At 46.8% G+C, this 16,280-nt stretch overlaps 1 protein-coding gene and 1 long non-coding RNA gene across 8 annotated transcripts in view; one reads left to right on the top strand and one right to left on the bottom strand.

The window, feature by feature from the left end:
• The window catches only part of TFAP2B (transcription factor AP-2 beta), a 30,707-nt gene that overhangs the window by 4,872 nt on the left and 9,555 nt on the right, over nucleotides 1–16,280 (top strand). For all 7 annotated transcript variants that reach the window (XM_015859864.3, XM_085542301.1, XM_085542299.1 and 4 more), the window contains 4 exons: nucleotides 145–603; nucleotides 5,635–5,695; nucleotides 13,241–13,460; nucleotides 15,408–15,526. In XM_015859864.3, coding sequence (XP_015715350.1) covers nucleotides 145–603; nucleotides 5,635–5,695; nucleotides 13,241–13,460; nucleotides 15,408–15,526 — 859 coding nt within the window. The remainder of the gene's footprint in view (nucleotides 1–144; nucleotides 604–5,634; nucleotides 5,696–13,240; nucleotides 13,461–15,407; nucleotides 15,527–16,280) is intronic.
• On the bottom strand, nucleotides 1,032–8,766 carry LOC146761614 (uncharacterized). The gene is made up of 3 exons (XR_014944306.1): nucleotides 8,598–8,766; nucleotides 3,991–4,072; nucleotides 1,032–1,473 (listed from the first exon to the last, which is right to left on the bottom strand). It is a non-coding gene; the product is annotated as an uncharacterized LOC146761614 (long non-coding RNA).

Raw genomic sequence — 16,280 nt, 5'->3', positions numbered from 1 at the left:
GGTGATTTGTTGCTGGGTTTGCGTTCTTTATATATATATATAAAGAAAAAAAAGTGGGGGGTGGGGGGGGAAAGGGTAAAGAAAAAAGAAAAAGCTCCACTTTTTGTTGTTGTTGTTGTCGTCTTTCTTTCATCCCGCCTGTAGGACCGGCATGATGGAGTGCCCAGCCACAGTTCCAGGCTGTCCCAGCTGGGATCCGTCTCCCAGGGACCCTACTCCAGCGCTCCTCCGCTCTCTCACACCCCGTCCTCGGATTTCCAGCCGCCTTATTTCCCACCCCCCTACCAGCCTCTTCCTTACCACCAAAGCCAGGACCCTTACTCCCATGTCAATGACCCCTACTCCCTAAACCCCTTGCATCAACCCCAGCAGCACCCCTGGGGACAGAGGCAGAGGCAAGAGGTGGGATCAGACACCGGGTCACTGCTGCCACAGCCTCGGGCCGCCCTGCCCCAGCTCTCGGGACTGGACCCCAGGCGGGACTACCACTCGGTACGGCGGCCAGATGTCCTGCTGCATTCAGCTCACCATGGCCTTGACTCCGGCATGGGGGACAGCCTTTCCCTGCACGGCATCGGGCACCCGGGGATGGAGGAGGTCCAGGTAAGGCACCACGCTTCTTTCTCTATGGGCAATGCCTTCCAGTTGGGAAGTGTTTACAGCGGTTTTGGTGTAGGTTAAACGCTTTTTTGTCGCAATGAGATGATGATGATATTACCCTTTCCCTCCCCTACTTTCCCCCCCCCCCCCCCCCCCCCTTTTCTTTAAGACTTCTTGTGTTTGAGGCGAATTTATTTCATCGTTGTCACGCACGGGCTCCGCTTTGCCAGCTGTCTGCTGCAAACCGCACGCGAACCAGTAGAGTGCGTGGGGCAGGCAGGCTCTGCGTGCTCCACGTGCTCCCAAAGCTGGCAGAGTTGAAGCCTGGCTTTTCAAATCCCAGCTATTTCCCATGCAATCTCGACTCCCCCTTCGCCCCCCCCCCCCCCCCGCCCCACGCTAATTTCCTGCACTCCAGGGACTGTGATGAAACTGTCAAATTACCACTTTTTTTTCCTTTTCTTTACTTTTTTCCCCCCTTCCATTGGTGAATGAGGGATAATATCAACAGAACCCAAACCGAGAGGGGCCATCGGGACCGAGCCAGCCCCATCCCTCCCTTTTTAAGCACAATTATTAGGGCAGCAATGATTTTACATAGTTCTGTTCGCTCCTTTGGATGACAAAGGAGTTTCACGGGGAAGAAAGAGCAGCATTTCCCAGCCTTCCCCCATCCCACTCGAAACTCATCGTCACGTGTTGCTTCCTAAAAACGGAGTGACCCTTAACAGCTTCGGTGCTGGGGCGGTTGGCACCTTGCTTGAACAAGGCACGGCCCCGGGGGGGTGGGAGGATGCAGCCTCCGGGTCCGGCATCGGGCTTCAGAAAGTCGGGGTTTGAGGGGCTGCCTTTCTTTCTTTCTTCCAAGTGTATCTATCAGAGGTACGAAGAAGATATGTATTAAAACTTGGAATAAGCAAACGGAGGGATGAGGGAAGGAGGTGTAGATCTCTAAGTTACTGGCAAGGGGAAAGGAAGGAGAAAAGAAGAGAGGAAGAATAATAAGAAAAGAATCGTAATGAACATCTTGGCAGAGGGGATGAATGGCATCAGCCTGAGGACTGTCGTAGGGATGCAAAAACCCCCGTGCTTGTCTGGAGATGTGGACTTGAGGGACAGGGAGGTTTTCTGCCCGGTTGTGCTGCTGCCTCCGAGCTCCATGACCGATGGGTCATTGGTTTCTATGGGTTTCTAAGCTGGTTTGGGAGACCCGGGGGTAGTCCTGAGCCCCACGGGGGTGGTGTGCAGGTCTCGGCTCGCATTCTTCCGAGAATGCAGCAAGAGGATCTGCTCCCTCTGCCCTTCTCTCTCAGCAAACGGGAGGCGTTAACTACTGTTTGTGCTTTGCTATTTATACATTCTCCAAATAAAAGCCGGTAATTGTTGGCTCTTGTGAGAAAGAGAGAAAGAAGGGAAGAAAGGGGGAAAGGAGGGAAGGGAGAGAGAAGGGGAGAAAGAGTCAGAGGATGGAAGGGAGGAAGGAGGGAAGAGGATAGAAAGAAAGAAAAGGAAAGAGAGAAGAAAAGAAGAGAAGGAATAAAAGAAAGATAGAGGGAGAGAGAAGAATTGAAAAGCTCAGATCAGGAGCTTTTCCCTTCTTTCCCAATGAAACAGCCCCGCGGATCCGAGCTCAGCCAGCTGCTGCCGCACACGGGCTGCCTCCCCGGCTGGGGTAGGGATGGGAACGGGGAGAAGCAGCTGGGGCTGCGGGCCGAGCTGTTTGCTCGGGATGCTGAAGGCTCTGGGACTGGAAGCGGCCCGTTCTTTGTAAAAGTTTGGTGGCAAACTGAGGGAGGAGGGGAAGAGGGAGAGGGTATCCCAAGGAGAAACACGTGAAGGGAGAGGTGTCCAACTGCAAGTTAGCTCAGGCAGCGGGGAAAGCAGCCCAGTCCTCTCCTACTGTTCAGCATTTTCTATTCTCGTCCCCCCACCAATGACAGATGAAGCCGGGCAAATTTCCACCGAGAATTTTAATATGGATCAGGTTCCGCTCGGGCTATGAGGATTCCCATTATTATTATCCAAGAAAGTGTTTCCAGAAATGATTCCAAACGCTTTTTATTTATTTATTTAATGATGTCCTAAAAGTTGAACTGCTATAAGGTCAGACGTGTGTCTCTGCTTTAACTTATGTGCCTCTGATTAAATAGATGCCATGAGAAAAGGTTGGGCTGTCAAGGGGAGAAAAGAGAGAGGAGGGGAGCGCGTGACGGAGAGAAACAGTGGTTATTATATAAACACCAAATCCAGGCCATGTGTAAGCCATTGTCCAGGGCTAGAATTAAGTGACTGCAACACGATAGCGCTCTGTTATTGTAAACAGGACGTATTGTATTGCTATTGCTGCCCCTTTCGAGCGGAATTCTCAATCTGCCGCTGACGGCCGTCAGGAGGGGAGAGCCAAGACCTACTTTTGGGAAACAAATTTGCATTATTTCATAGCGATGCTGGAAAATCCCATTGCAACTCCAGATGATTCCTATTTCTTTTCACCATCTAGACCAAAGCAGGGCTCTACTAAAAAGAGACAGGGCAACGATGGGAAAATCCGGGCTTAAAGGAAAACAGGAAAGGGTCGTTCTTTAGGATTTCCTCTAATATTTCCCTTGCTGTTGGATAAGGTGTAGGTGTATACATATGCGACATGCATATATAGAAGGGGGATTTATGTATCTATGTTACATGTCTGTGTATGGTACATATGTGTGGCATATATATGTATGGTATGTATATATATATATATATATATATGACGTGTATTCAGATGGCTTGTGTACATATATATGTGTACATATATCTACATATACGGTATAAAGGAAGCTCCATGTTATCAGATTATTAGCAGAGGGGAGGGAGGACAATCTTCCTCTCTCAGTTTTCTAAGCATATCAGGAGCCCCCCCCCCCCCCCCCCCGTCTCCCACCTCCCCCCTTCAACCACACATCTCCACTTCTCCTCCCCATGCTCACGGCCGTCCCTCCTGTGTGCCAGCAAGAGACACGGAAAGTTAAGTCGCACACCAAAAGCACCCAACTCTCTTATAAAGTAACCCCTGGTATCACTTTTAACTAAAGAAGTCTAGTAATTAAAAGTCTGAGTTGTTTTTCCACGTTTCCGCATGCAGTCCTAATTAAATCTTTACGATCCTCTCTGTGACTATTAACTGCCAGCATGCTGAGCGAATATCCTGTACAAAAACCCAGCAGGAGGGCGTAATTAGATAGAAAATCAGACAGGAGTCTTCTCATTAACTACAACAACTAACCCACGTTGCTGATGGAGCGAGCGGAGTGCACGCACATAAAGCGTGTGCACAGACCTATACCCCAGAGATAAGGTGAGAAAAGAGGAGGGGGTGAATAGGGAGGGAAGATGGCGTTTCGTATTTACCTCCAGCTCTGCGCCATCGAGTTGCAAGGCGCAGCACTCCAGCAGGCTGCAGGATTTGCTCATCATCCCTCCTCGGCAGCTGCTGAGGGAAAGGAGGGGAGAGTTTGTAATTGTATGTTGTGCCCTTTAGGTATGCGGGCTATTGATTAGGAGAGAGGCTGAGCCACGCACAGTGTAAGGAACAGCCGTGTGAGTGCGCTTTGGAGTGCACAGGGAAAGGAAACGAAAGAAGTGGAAAGACCCACGGGAAAAAATTGCTCCATCACCTTTTTTGGAGGGAGACGTGATTTTCTCCTATATCATATCAGAGTTGGAAAGGTGGAGATAAGGGTCGGATGAGCTAAGCTTCTCAGAAAAGCCAATATAAGGTTGAAATAATAGGGAAGGGAATCACTGGTTTGCTGGTTTCATTATCGTGGAAAGAAAAAATATATATACGTGTGTGTGTGAGAAGTTCTTAAACACGCCACAGCCCCAAAATAAAAGAAGAGAAAAAATTGAAAAGGAAAGGGAAAAAAAAAAAAAAGCCAAATTCAGTGTAGAAATAAAAACAAGAAATAGAAAAATGAAAGAGGAAAAAAAAAAGCCAACAAAGTACACACAGGTCCCTCCTTCCACCTGAAACACCAAGTTCGCCCTGCAGCAGAACCTGTGGCAGTTCCACAATGAATTGCTCTCTCGACTCTCGCTGCACCGAGCGCTGATCTGCGTTGGTTTGTAGTCGTGGACCTCACCATAGCGCTGAGATACGAGACCCGATGTGGGCTCTGCCAGCTTTGCCCCTCTTTGTTCTCTCCCCCTTCTCGAGTGCCGTAATAACAGGTGTGCTCCGACAGGGACCCAAAAAGAACAACAATCGTAAAATGAGATTTTTAAGGAGGATCGGGGGACTTTTTCTAGGCAATCAATTTCATAGTTGATACTTTTGATAACGCATAACCCCGCTCGGCCCTCCCGGCCCGCAAATTCAGGACACGGAAGGGACCCCGGGGGCTGTAAATCTCTTTCTGCTTACACCCTACACGAAGTGGGCGTTGAGTTGCGCTCAGAATCTCCCAGGCTTTAATTAAAAGTCCATAACGCGAACTATTCTATATAAGAAGTAAATGGCCCTTGAATTATTAAGATGTAGCGGGGTTAAGCAAACAAACAACACAAAAATAGGAGAGGTGGAGATGGAGGGGGGGGGGGGGGGGAGGGGAGAAAAGGGGAGGGAGAACTGAAGTTGTCCTTAATCGCGTTCATTTATGTCATGCAATAGATCTTGCAGATGTTGCCAAATTGCCGGATTTTCAAAGGGAGAAATGTAAAGCTTTCTCGAATGTAAAGATATCCATGAGATAGCCACGGTTTTATAAGATAACAAAGCCAATATTGCGCCCCATATGCTTCACAGCTCCCTTTTATTTATTTATTTATTACTATTATTATTATTATTTAGGAGACTGTATAATTTGTAAGAATTTCATTTCCTTGTCGTTTGGGGGGAATAATAAGAACAAATAATAATACTCAAACTCCCTCCTCCCCTAGTGAATTAATATAAATGGAAATAACAGCAACCCCAGTTTGGAATGACATGATTTATGTACGCGGTTCTTTAATATCCAGTCAATTTGAATAGTGATGTTTTTATATCCACAGTCAGTTGAAGATGCCAATAACAGCGGTATGAACTTATTGGACCAGTCTGTCATTAAAAAAGGTATGGATGATTCCAACGAGCTAGACAAACTTTTACTGTGCGGCAATACCCTTGGGATATGTATATGTGTATATATATATATATGTATTTACTTCGGGACAATGAATGTATCCGGGGAGGAGGCGGACATAGCAGCAAGATGAATCTCTGATTGGGTCTTTAGGTTGAGCGATGGGGAAAGGAAATGCAAAAGCTGAACCCCCCCCCCCACGCCCCTTCCTCCAATCACACCAGCGCCCTCAAATGGGGCACCCCATGCTATCCCCCATCCCCTACAGCCCTCCATGGGGATCGCGTGGCTTTATACCTGGGAGAAGGAGGTTGACTCCACTTTTGGGCTTCAGTGCATCCCCCAGGCGAGTGGGAGATGGAGGGGAGAGAAAGCAATGCCTCTGAAAAGCAGCTCTGCCTGCCTTCCCACCCCCTTATCTCCCCTTCCCCCTGCCTATTTTTTAAACCTCTCTACATATGCGCACATGATTTAGTGTAACTGCAGAATCACCCCATACTGTTAAAGGGAATGTGATATTAACAAATGTTTGCAGTCTCTCGTACAGCTGTAAGCAAAATAATTAACTAATTAAACTAATTAAATGTAATTACAATAACTCATTTCGGGCGTAATGCAGCTGCTTAATTTTTTTTACATTTCTCTGACAGTCACTGGAAGATGCTTGGCGATTAGTGTTGTGTTATGCTGATAGACATTAAACAGATCCCACACTGCAAATGTAGGGGAAGCTATCTTTAATTATCTAAGGAGTTTCTATTTCTAGATTCAATTTTAAGTACCAGAGATGAGGCTTAGAAATGCTGGCCCTTATGCTTACGATCAGCAGCGCTTATCTCTGGGACCTTATGATTTGTCAAACACTCAGTGCAGCTACAAATACTTAAGATCTCGTAGAACCCAAAGCAAAATAATAAGAGTGTTTATTTAAAACACGTTCAGGGCAGCGTGAGGTCCTTCCGTGTGTTTATTGTTTCTTATTTCAACCCTCGTGCGCCTTTACCACGAGGCTGCAGTTGGTTGAGGGATGAAAACTCGAAGATCGTTTGCGGCCACCGGTTGGAAATGTTGAAGAGGGAGAGACAAAGAATTCCTTGCTTAAAGGGAAAGGCGTTAGTTCGGCTTCTGTGCTTTGAGTGGGTGTTGCGGTCAGGATCTGCAACACCATGGCTCCTGGTGGTGTTTTTCCCCCTCTCCCCTCTCTATTCTCCATCCTCCCCACCCCGCTTGCTGCCCCATGGGCGATGTTTCCTCGTGGGCGTTGTTTGATTAATTGGTAGTTGATTTGCGGTCGGGAGTCTCCTTTATAATGCTGGGCCGCTCTCGCACTTTCGTTTCACAGCCTTTAACCCTCTCCCAGCCTTCTCCCTCCCCCCCCCCTCCCCCCCCCCGTTTTCCCATTCAGATCCGGGTGCGAACCGTGGCAGGGATTAGGGTCAGGATGGGATGTGTCCTCTATGCCTCGGGCAGAGGAGATGGGCACTGCGCGGTGCCATAGGGAGAGGTGCGCTGAGTTCTACCCGTGTTACATGTGCCCTTTGGAAATGAGATTACTAAAAGGCACCGAGATCCATCTGCTGCTGTGCTAAAGTCACTGTAGTTGCGTTTTCTTCCTAATGAATCTTGCTAGCAGAAAGGGAAGGTGTGGGTTTGGTTTCTCTTCTGGGTGTGACAAAGTGGGTGTTGAGTGGGGGGTAGAGTTTGGTGTAGGCAGTGGGGAATAGAATCATAGAAACATAGAATGGACTGGTTTGAAAAGGACCACAGTGATCATTAGTTTCAACCCCCTGTTATGTGCAGGGTCGCCAGCCACCAGACCAGGCTGCCCAGAGCCACATCCAGCCTGGACTGGGGCCAAAGGAGTAACACAGAGAGGCTTCCATCCGAATTTCACTTTGTTCTCTGTGCTGTGAGAGCTACTTTGGAGCAAGAATAAGTTATTTAAACTCTGCGAGTGGTTATTGCAGGCAGAGATACGAAGAGTTATGGGTTCGAGCCCTCCTCATGATATGTATTTACTAAATGAGCAGCAGAGGAGATCTATTCTGCCCAAATGTAGCTTAGCTCCTAAAATGCTTTAATTAAACTGTAGAGAAAAGAATATAACGTGAACTCGAAGCATCAAGTTAATTATGTCATCCAGGCTGTGCATGCCTCCTTCTTTATGGACTTTGAGGCCTGCAGAGGGAATTATCTACCCATCAATGCAAAGGGATTGCCAAAAATATTAAGGAAATCATAAAGGGATTCATAGGCAGCTATCGATTTATCTCGCGTATCGATCCCACACAATGGATCCCGCATACAAGGCCCCTTGTTATGTTTGCTATCTGAGCTTACTTGACATTTCTGAAGTAATTTAGTTAAGAGGAAATGAGTTGTTCCCAGTAGAGAGAGCAAACGAGTGGAGTGAAGGTAGCCAGCGTGATAAATGGCTCTTTCATTTGGAGATCTCCAGAGCTCGTTTAAGGCTAATTTTCTGTATTAGCCCCCTTTGAGCTATTAATGCAATAGGCAGGGACCGTGGCCCCTCATCTCTTAGCTGCCCCATTAGAGCGAGCATTAAGCTCCCAAGCCTGAGCTCTGCTGCGGTGGTGGTGAAATAATGAAAGGTGCTTTTAAAACTCTCCTAATCTAAGCTGGCAGAGGGTGGTTAATACGATTTGAAGGGGGCTGGTCAATGAACAATCAATAAACTAATAATGAGAAGGATGCGGTACATTAACAGTCTAAAACTCCAACAAGACATTAAAAAATCATCGTTCACTCCTAGTCCCATTAAGATTTGGGTGGTGGGGTGGGAGTGGGAAGGAGGGAGCCAGATAAATCATCGGGATGATAATAATCATCAAGGGAATGAATATCAGATTTAACTCAGCCCGAAGAACTTACTGGCTGCAGGTTTGGAGGCCTTTCCCTCCGTTCCCGTTGCAATGAAGGGCAGGTTTTCCAAGTGTCGGCTCCCCCCGTCATCTGCTCATCCGCAATTCGCTTGGCACTCTCTATGGTAAAATCAGTCGTCGTCACTCAAATCCCTGCGTGGCCCGAGCGAGAAGTTAATTTTTTGTGACTCTGGGGCACAGTCAGTGACCTTAACGTTATCCCGATGTATTTATTTACTTTCAGCTATTCCTGAAGCCCGGCCGTACCTTCACATCTGATTTAGCACGAAAGGCCGTTTTAACCCAAACACCTATTTCGTTGTCTCCTTGCAGACACACTCTCTTAAAGACATTGTTTTAAAGAAACATGTGAAAGGAGCTCTTTTAACTTTGTTTTTCCCCAATAACTATGAGTCGAGCAAAACTCCTCCCTACCCCCCTCTTGAAGTATCCAGCAATAAATGATTAACTGAAAACCACTCCGGACACAGCCTTCCAGATGATAGATCTGGGAATCTAAGCATTTTCTCCATTTGCCCATTGAGCCTTGAGATTCCTTTTAATTTAATGCACAGCAACTTCGGAGGGAATATGTTTCACTTTGAAACGTGCTCCTGGCTTCCTGGGGGAAGGGGAGCGTAGAGGAGGAGGAGAAGATAGGAATAAGAGGGAAGGGGATGTTTACACTTTCTGTATTTGCTCATTAAGACTTAAGCAATGATTGGGTCTTTAGTGGCAGCGGGCAGTCATTGTCCCTCTATTTGGTGACAAAGGCGGACCCAATCACCAGGAACAACACAGCCTTGCTGCTCTGATGGACTTCTTACTCACTTCACACCCAGTAGGCAGATTAAAGGGGCTGAGGGCTGTTTGACACCTCTTCAGTAATTAGTTCGCCAGCGCTGTTTGCTAATAAGACATACTAATCGCCATGGATTGTTTCATTAATTGATTGATTGATGCATCGGCGATCATATTTTGCAACGTTACTGCAGCGATGTCCGTAGCTCAGAGTTCCTCCTTCTTTTTTTTCCAGCTGTTATCAGGCCACGATTCTATTTATCCCTTCAGTTTGAGTGGTGTTCAAATGCCCTTTTAGTGCCATTTACGCTCCTGCGTGCGCATTTTCGCTCGTGTGAGGACAGCAGCCCCACAGAGAATCACCACCACCGCAAAATAATAATAATAATAATATAAAAAGGGGGGAAAAAATAAAAAGAACCAACCCCTAAGACTTAATGTATGCACAGAAAATTGTAAACATGTAAAGAACTGAAAGCTTCACGCTGAGTTTCGCCATGCTCCATTTCCCCACCATTTCCTGCTGTCGTTTTAAAGCGATCTCGCTCATCTAGAGATCCCGTTTGCAGGAACAGTATGCTTATAATTACTAACAAATCAAGCGGCTACTGTTGCTCTCTCGCTTTATTGATAAGCTGAAGAGAAATGGAAGGGGAAGGGATGACAAAGAGGGTGGAAGTCACCACGGGGGAGAGAAAGAGGGAGGGGAGAAACGGGGGAATGGGGAGAAAAAGCGAGAAAGGGGATGATTTGAGAAGGAAGGATGATGGGAGAGCGGTCACGTCCGTAGTTAAATACAGTTCTGGAGCAGAAGGACAACAAGAAGTAAATCAGTGGGGGAAAAAAAAGTTGAAGCGGAGGTGGTGGGGACGTTGTGCAGTTGTGTGTTGTTCTGTCAGCAGCCACAGCGATCCCTGAGCTACGGGGAGAGCTGACATCGACTGAGAATCACCTCCCGTTACGGTGCGCATTGGTTTGCACGCCCGCGGGGCTGTGACACGCGCAGTGCACACGCGGACGCGTGTGGCCGTTCAACCCCACGTTCTGTTCTCTCTGTCTATAGCCGGAAAGCGACAGCCCATGATAAACATACAGATCCGATGTAGATAGCGATAATTCATTCCATGGCAAACACGGATTTTCTTATTTTTTTCTTATTTTTTTTGGAGGAAGCATTAGGTAATTTACAGAAGATACAGAACATAGATAGAACACATCTCTCTGAAGCTATGAAATCGCGATAGATATGCTTACACAGCCTGGAAAAGCCTGTGGAGTGGGATGGGTGTTATTAAGGCTCCCAACTGCTCGCTGTGTTCATGCAGTACTTTTTTAGGGGGGGGTGCAGGGAGGGAAGGGACACCGCTGGGAGCAATGGGACTCAGCAGAGCAGGGAAGGAGTCTGGCTGCTCACCGACAACAATTCGCAGGGGAAAACCAACCCCCCGAGCACGTGAAAACCCCATATTTCAGAGGTTAACTAATGTGAGAAGTGCCACGACGGGCGGTGTGGGGTCTCTTGAAATCGTCGCACGGGTAACTCTCTCTTTAGTGAGTTTAGACTAAGATCAGATGGCCGCGGAATTGCTGCCTCTTGTTTAATTTCTCAGTTCACTGGACAGTGACCTGATAAAGCGGTCACTAAATATAGCTACGGTAGAGGTGCGCCCGAACCACTGAGTCCGTGTGTTTGTCCGGAGGAGGAGAGAGAGAAAAAAACACACCAGACAACAGCCAACCTACCAAAACCAGTGATGAAAAACCATTTGGTGTGGCAATGCGTTAATCCAACTCTTCTTTTACTTTGTCTTGATGGTGCGCTCTCATGATGCTGCAGAGCGCTGTATGTGGCATATACAATATATCTATGTATAACAGGGGCAAGACAGAGTCTCTTATTTTTACTACCCCGAAGGAGTCTCTTCCTACAGAATCAACGGCAAAAATCCTATTAAGAGCAAGGAAAGGCTTCTAACTCTCTTGTTACTGTTACTGTGCCGATCTTCAACTCTTTGCAAACGCCTTTATGAGCTGCATAATGTGCCCAACTAAAAATAATAGAGAAATAGGAATCCGTTTCACTTTCCGATTCCCTGAAGAACAGCCACTCCGAATAATTTGTTTATACTGGAGACTATATACAGGCAATACGTATATCTGAAATCGACATGCCTTTTGGTTTTTAGCTGTTATAGGGCTTTTATTGTGGGGGTCTGGTCTGGCGGTAGGAAATGATCTGTAATAAAAACGGTGAAACACGGTTGTGTCTATTCCATACGCTGAGGTTATAAAATTGGCAATTGCCCAGTAGTTAGCACTTGGTAATATATTAGGATACCCGATCTTATTGTTTAGCAACTCCAGACGACTTAAATATCCCCTCAACCCTAATGGCTTGATTCTCCAGATATGTCGCAAATAAACAGGGTTTTTATGGCTAATAGCCGGCATATGCGCACAAATAGAGCTCTCTGATTTGCCGAATCGGTTTTGCAATTTATTTGAGTGGGAAAATGGGAAGAGGGCGAAGCGGTATCAGAGCTGTGTGAGGGTCTGTAATCAATTAAGCGTTCTCTACCGCGGTCGCGGAGCTCACTCCGCGCGTCGCGTTGTGGCGATCCGCGAGGAAGCAGCGGTAGCAGCTGTCAGCTCTTATTAACTCCTGCATAAAACATACCTTAAGTACGGTTTGTTATCAATTACTTGCCGAAATGAAACAACTGGGAAAAGGCAGGCGAGGCTCCCTATAAATTAAAGCGATTGGTTGATTGATTAGCGCACCTGCCGTAAATCAGAGCGGTTGAGCGCAATTATGAGCGAGCGGTTGAAGATCATTTGCAAACAAAAACCAGGGGCTCATTTCGTGTTGTATGTTGGGTGTCATAAAGGAGATTTGCTCGGCCTGATCCCCTCCTTTACTCTTAACACAGACCTCGTTTCTCAGAGCAATGGGATCTGTTGGTCGTGGGCAGGATAAAAAGTTTCTGTTTTGTTGTGGTTGGCCTTTTTTCTTCTTTATTATTATTAAATCTTTCATAACTTCCTTTCCATAACTCCCAGCCCTCCCTTTGGGGGCTGGAACTTGATGATCCTTGAGGTCCCTTCCAACCCAACCTATTCTATGATTATATATAATACCGTACTCAGATCTCCTTTCTGTAGAAACAGATGAGTACTCACTGCTTTGAGGACAGCACAACACGGTTCAGTTGGTGCACGTCATGATTTAAGCCGAGCTGTTCATCTTTTTTCTATTTTTATTTATTTATTTTCTTTCTTTCTTTTTTTATCAGAAGGAAAAGGCTCATCTTGTTTCATAAACCAGACTTAATAAAAACACAAAGCAATAACAGAGCTGTCTTCTGGTTGCTGTATCCTCCAGCCTCCACACTTATTTAAGGCAGCAACTCCCTCAGTGTAGTGAATTTATTCCTGGCTCAGCTTAGAAGTAATGGGAAACATGAGCGAAAGAAGTAATGCTTTTTCTTTCCTTGCAAAGCGTCAGGTGCTGTCAGCTGTACAGAAACACGGGGAAGGGGGAGCAGGAGGGGGAACGAGAGACATAGAACCCGAAGTTGCCAAATGCTTCAGACACGTGTTGTATTTCTCAACAGTTGAACCCTTCACAGAGGCTGTGCTGCATCACCATCCTTGTTATTATCACATTCCTTGTTATCCTCCCCAAAACAGCGTGGGTTGTTGGGGGGGGGGGAAGAACACATCCCCTTTTAGTTTACTGTAGAGCTGAAAAGTTCCCTTTCATTTTGCTCTGCTGTGCGTGTTAGAGTGTGGTTACGCTGTGCTGTTCGTGCCATGACTTTTTCTCCCCTCCCTCCCTTTTTCTTTCTCCAGTTCCTGTCCCTCCAAAATCCGTTACTTCTTTGATGATGAATAAAGATGGCTTCCTGGGTGGAATTTCGGTCAACACCGGAGAGGTGTTCTGCTCTGTCCCCGGCCGCTTGTCTTTGCTTAGTTCAACTTCCAAGTACAAAGTAACAGTGGGAGAAGTTCAAAGGCGCCTTTCTCCCCCAGAGTGTCTGAACGCATCCCTGCTAGGAGGAGTACTGAGAAGGTAAGGGGTTGGGGTGGCTGTGTTACTGTGAGGGTAAGATGATAAGATGGCTCTGAGATGAATGTAGGGGAAGTACAGACAAATCAAGCCCGGTGTAGCTTTAATCAGAGCTTCTCGAAACATAGACTATCAGCAGCTCGGGTAAGCAGTAATTTGAATTTCCGTCCGGAGAGGGTTGCTATCGGAATCCTTCGCAGTTGGTGCAAATCACCTTCTAATGGCCCGGTCAGTGTTGTTGAATAACTCTAAGTAGTTAACGTTATTGGTCCTTGTTAAGTGAGCGGTAGGGAGCGACCTCCAGGCCTGGGTACTGATCCGCTAAGCGGAATATTGCTCATACACTAACGAGAACTTAACCTCCGAAGTCACCAGCTGGATGAACACGGAGAAGGGGCTTTACCTTCCTAAAAACGAATGAAAGACTTAATTGTCAGCGTGACTTTCCTGTAGGAAAGCTGACCTAAGAACACACACCGAGGGGAACAGAAAAGACGTTACGGTGGACGTTCTCCCAAGCCAGTGGAAAACGGGGAGAGTACAAAATATGGCAGACTGAGGAATAAAGAGTGGCTTCATGCAGCTCCCTGATACGTATGAACTGGATCAGAATAAATCTCAGTCTACACATAGAAGTTGCAAATCTTTGAGTAGGAAGGGTACTGCCAACTAGTAGACAACGTAGTAGGCAAACACGCCTTGTTTGTTTGTTTTCCTGCAGTTATTACGGTGTTGAGGTCAGGAGCTCTGTGTCTGGAGAGGGGTACGATGCCCCGCTCCGTGCAGTCATCCTATAACGTACGTGGGAATGAGGAGCTCCTAAAATAGCTGCTGTTCCACGTGGATGTCTGTAATCAATGCTCAGCCGCGATCTGTGCCAGGGAGAGGAGCAGAGGTTTGCTTAGAGACGGCAACACGCCTGCAAATGGAGCAGGAGGACATCGGAGAGATACAGTGTAGAAAATGTAATTATCAAGGAAAAGAAACCTCATTATAGAGCTTCAATGGATTACCGGAGATGGCCCAAGCCGTAATCATTGGCTACTGCTGACTTCAGTTCCTATCTTGAATCTGAATTTTAGACAAGCTTTGGTTCAGGGCAGATGAAATATAGGAAGCTGTTCTGCCGCGTACCCCTATTTATTCTGATAGCAAATAGTGGGAAGCCAGCCTGCTTTCTCTATCATTACTGGCTTCCTTTTTTGTATGTGTGACCGCTAAGTTTTAAACATTTGTTAACTAAGAACCAAGAAGTTTTTGGGATGGACTGTAATCTCAGTGCCAAAATTCTCGCTGCTATCATAGGTGGAAGGATTCCACCCCTCGAGCTGTACATACCTACGGGTGTGCGAACAATAGCTCCGTATTTCCCACCTACGGCTCGCTTATCCTTTCAGTGTCCTTATCAGTAACCTCCGACGAATATTCACGTCTTCCTTCAGGCGCCCAAATCCCCGTGTAGAACGCAGTGCCTCCGGGTGAGCATTGCCTCTCCGCACGCGTTCACATGGGCACGAAACGGATCCTAAGTGCTTTCCCGCATTCTGCCTACCCGCAGTTCTCCCTTCGATCATTTTATTTCTCATTTTTTTTATTCCTTCTTATTATTCCCGGGCTAAATGATTATTTATTTCTCCTCTGTCTTTCTGTCCAGCTCCACGGTCCATCCTAAGAGAATGCCATACAGTAGGAACTCATTTGTTCTTTAGCTCAGAACTCTCTGCTATCTGCCATTATTTGATTTCCCTGGGTGAAAAGTGGGTTCATCCCCATTCCCACCCTTGGGAGAAATTAAGCAAATAACAGCAAACTCGGGAACAAATCAGCCCACCCAGAGCGCTGAACGCCGGGTGAAAACCTTTTCAGGGCTCCACTGACTGCACAGACTGAACGTTTCTTCCAGGAACACCGCGGGGCTTAACGACCGTCTCGATTTCTTTGCAATTCTAGAGCCAAATCGAAAAACGGGGGGAGATCTTTGCGAGAAAGGCTAGAAAAAATCGGTTTGAATTTACCAGCCGGCAGGCGTAAGGCTGCAAATGTCACTTTACTCACCTCCCTGGTGGAAGGTAAGCAAGGGTCGCAGCTCCCTTCACACCCCCTCCCACCTCGGGGTTGACGTTTCGCGAGGCACTAAAGGCTTTGGGGGATCAGGTGGAAAAGCCTCACGGAGGTGAAATGTAGGGCGGGTTGGAGGAACGTTTGTCAAGGATTCCGTCCCAAAAAGTGTCCCCGGAGGGGGAACTGGGGCTGATGGCACGAATGGTGTGTGCGTGTGTATGTGTATGTATGGGCTCGGGCTGGACAGTCCCGTTCTTTGCTATCAACACCGGGCAGTTCTTCTCGACTCCATGTCTGCTCCATCCTCCCACTAATTTGCTCCTCCCGAGTTTGTTTTTGGTTAAGGCTCATTATGGTTGACCCTCAGTGAGGAAAAAAAGTATATTTGGTGAAAGAAATAATCAATTTAAGACTTTGGGAGCACAGTTTATGATGGGTGGAACAGAACAAGGACTCAAACTATTTCCAAGGAAGCAGAGAGGGAAGGAGGGGGGGTGGGGGGTGTGAAGTTTCATCATGATCATTATGAAGTTTCATAAGGATCAGAGAGTCCAACTCCTCATTCAGCTGATGCCATTTTGGTGTTTGATGTGTTTTCTTTGATTTATTGTTACTATATCGAAGAGCCATTCTTAAAGCCCCTAATATGTTTAGGATATGTGTAAGTTTATGTGAAAGGGAAGTTGGACCTTCTCCAAAAAACATAACCGGAATAGTAGGGATGCAATTATGAATTATATGTATCTACGTTACACATACACA

This window comes from Coturnix japonica, chromosome 3 (genome assembly GCF_054131305.1).
Source record: "Coturnix japonica strain WE chromosome 3, WE-NBRP24, whole genome shotgun sequence".
NCBI classification, from domain to species: Eukaryota; Metazoa; Chordata; class Aves; order Galliformes; family Phasianidae; genus Coturnix; species Coturnix japonica.
The sequence above is the reverse complement of the archived record's forward strand: the minus strand, read 5'-3'. Positions and strand labels throughout refer to the sequence as shown.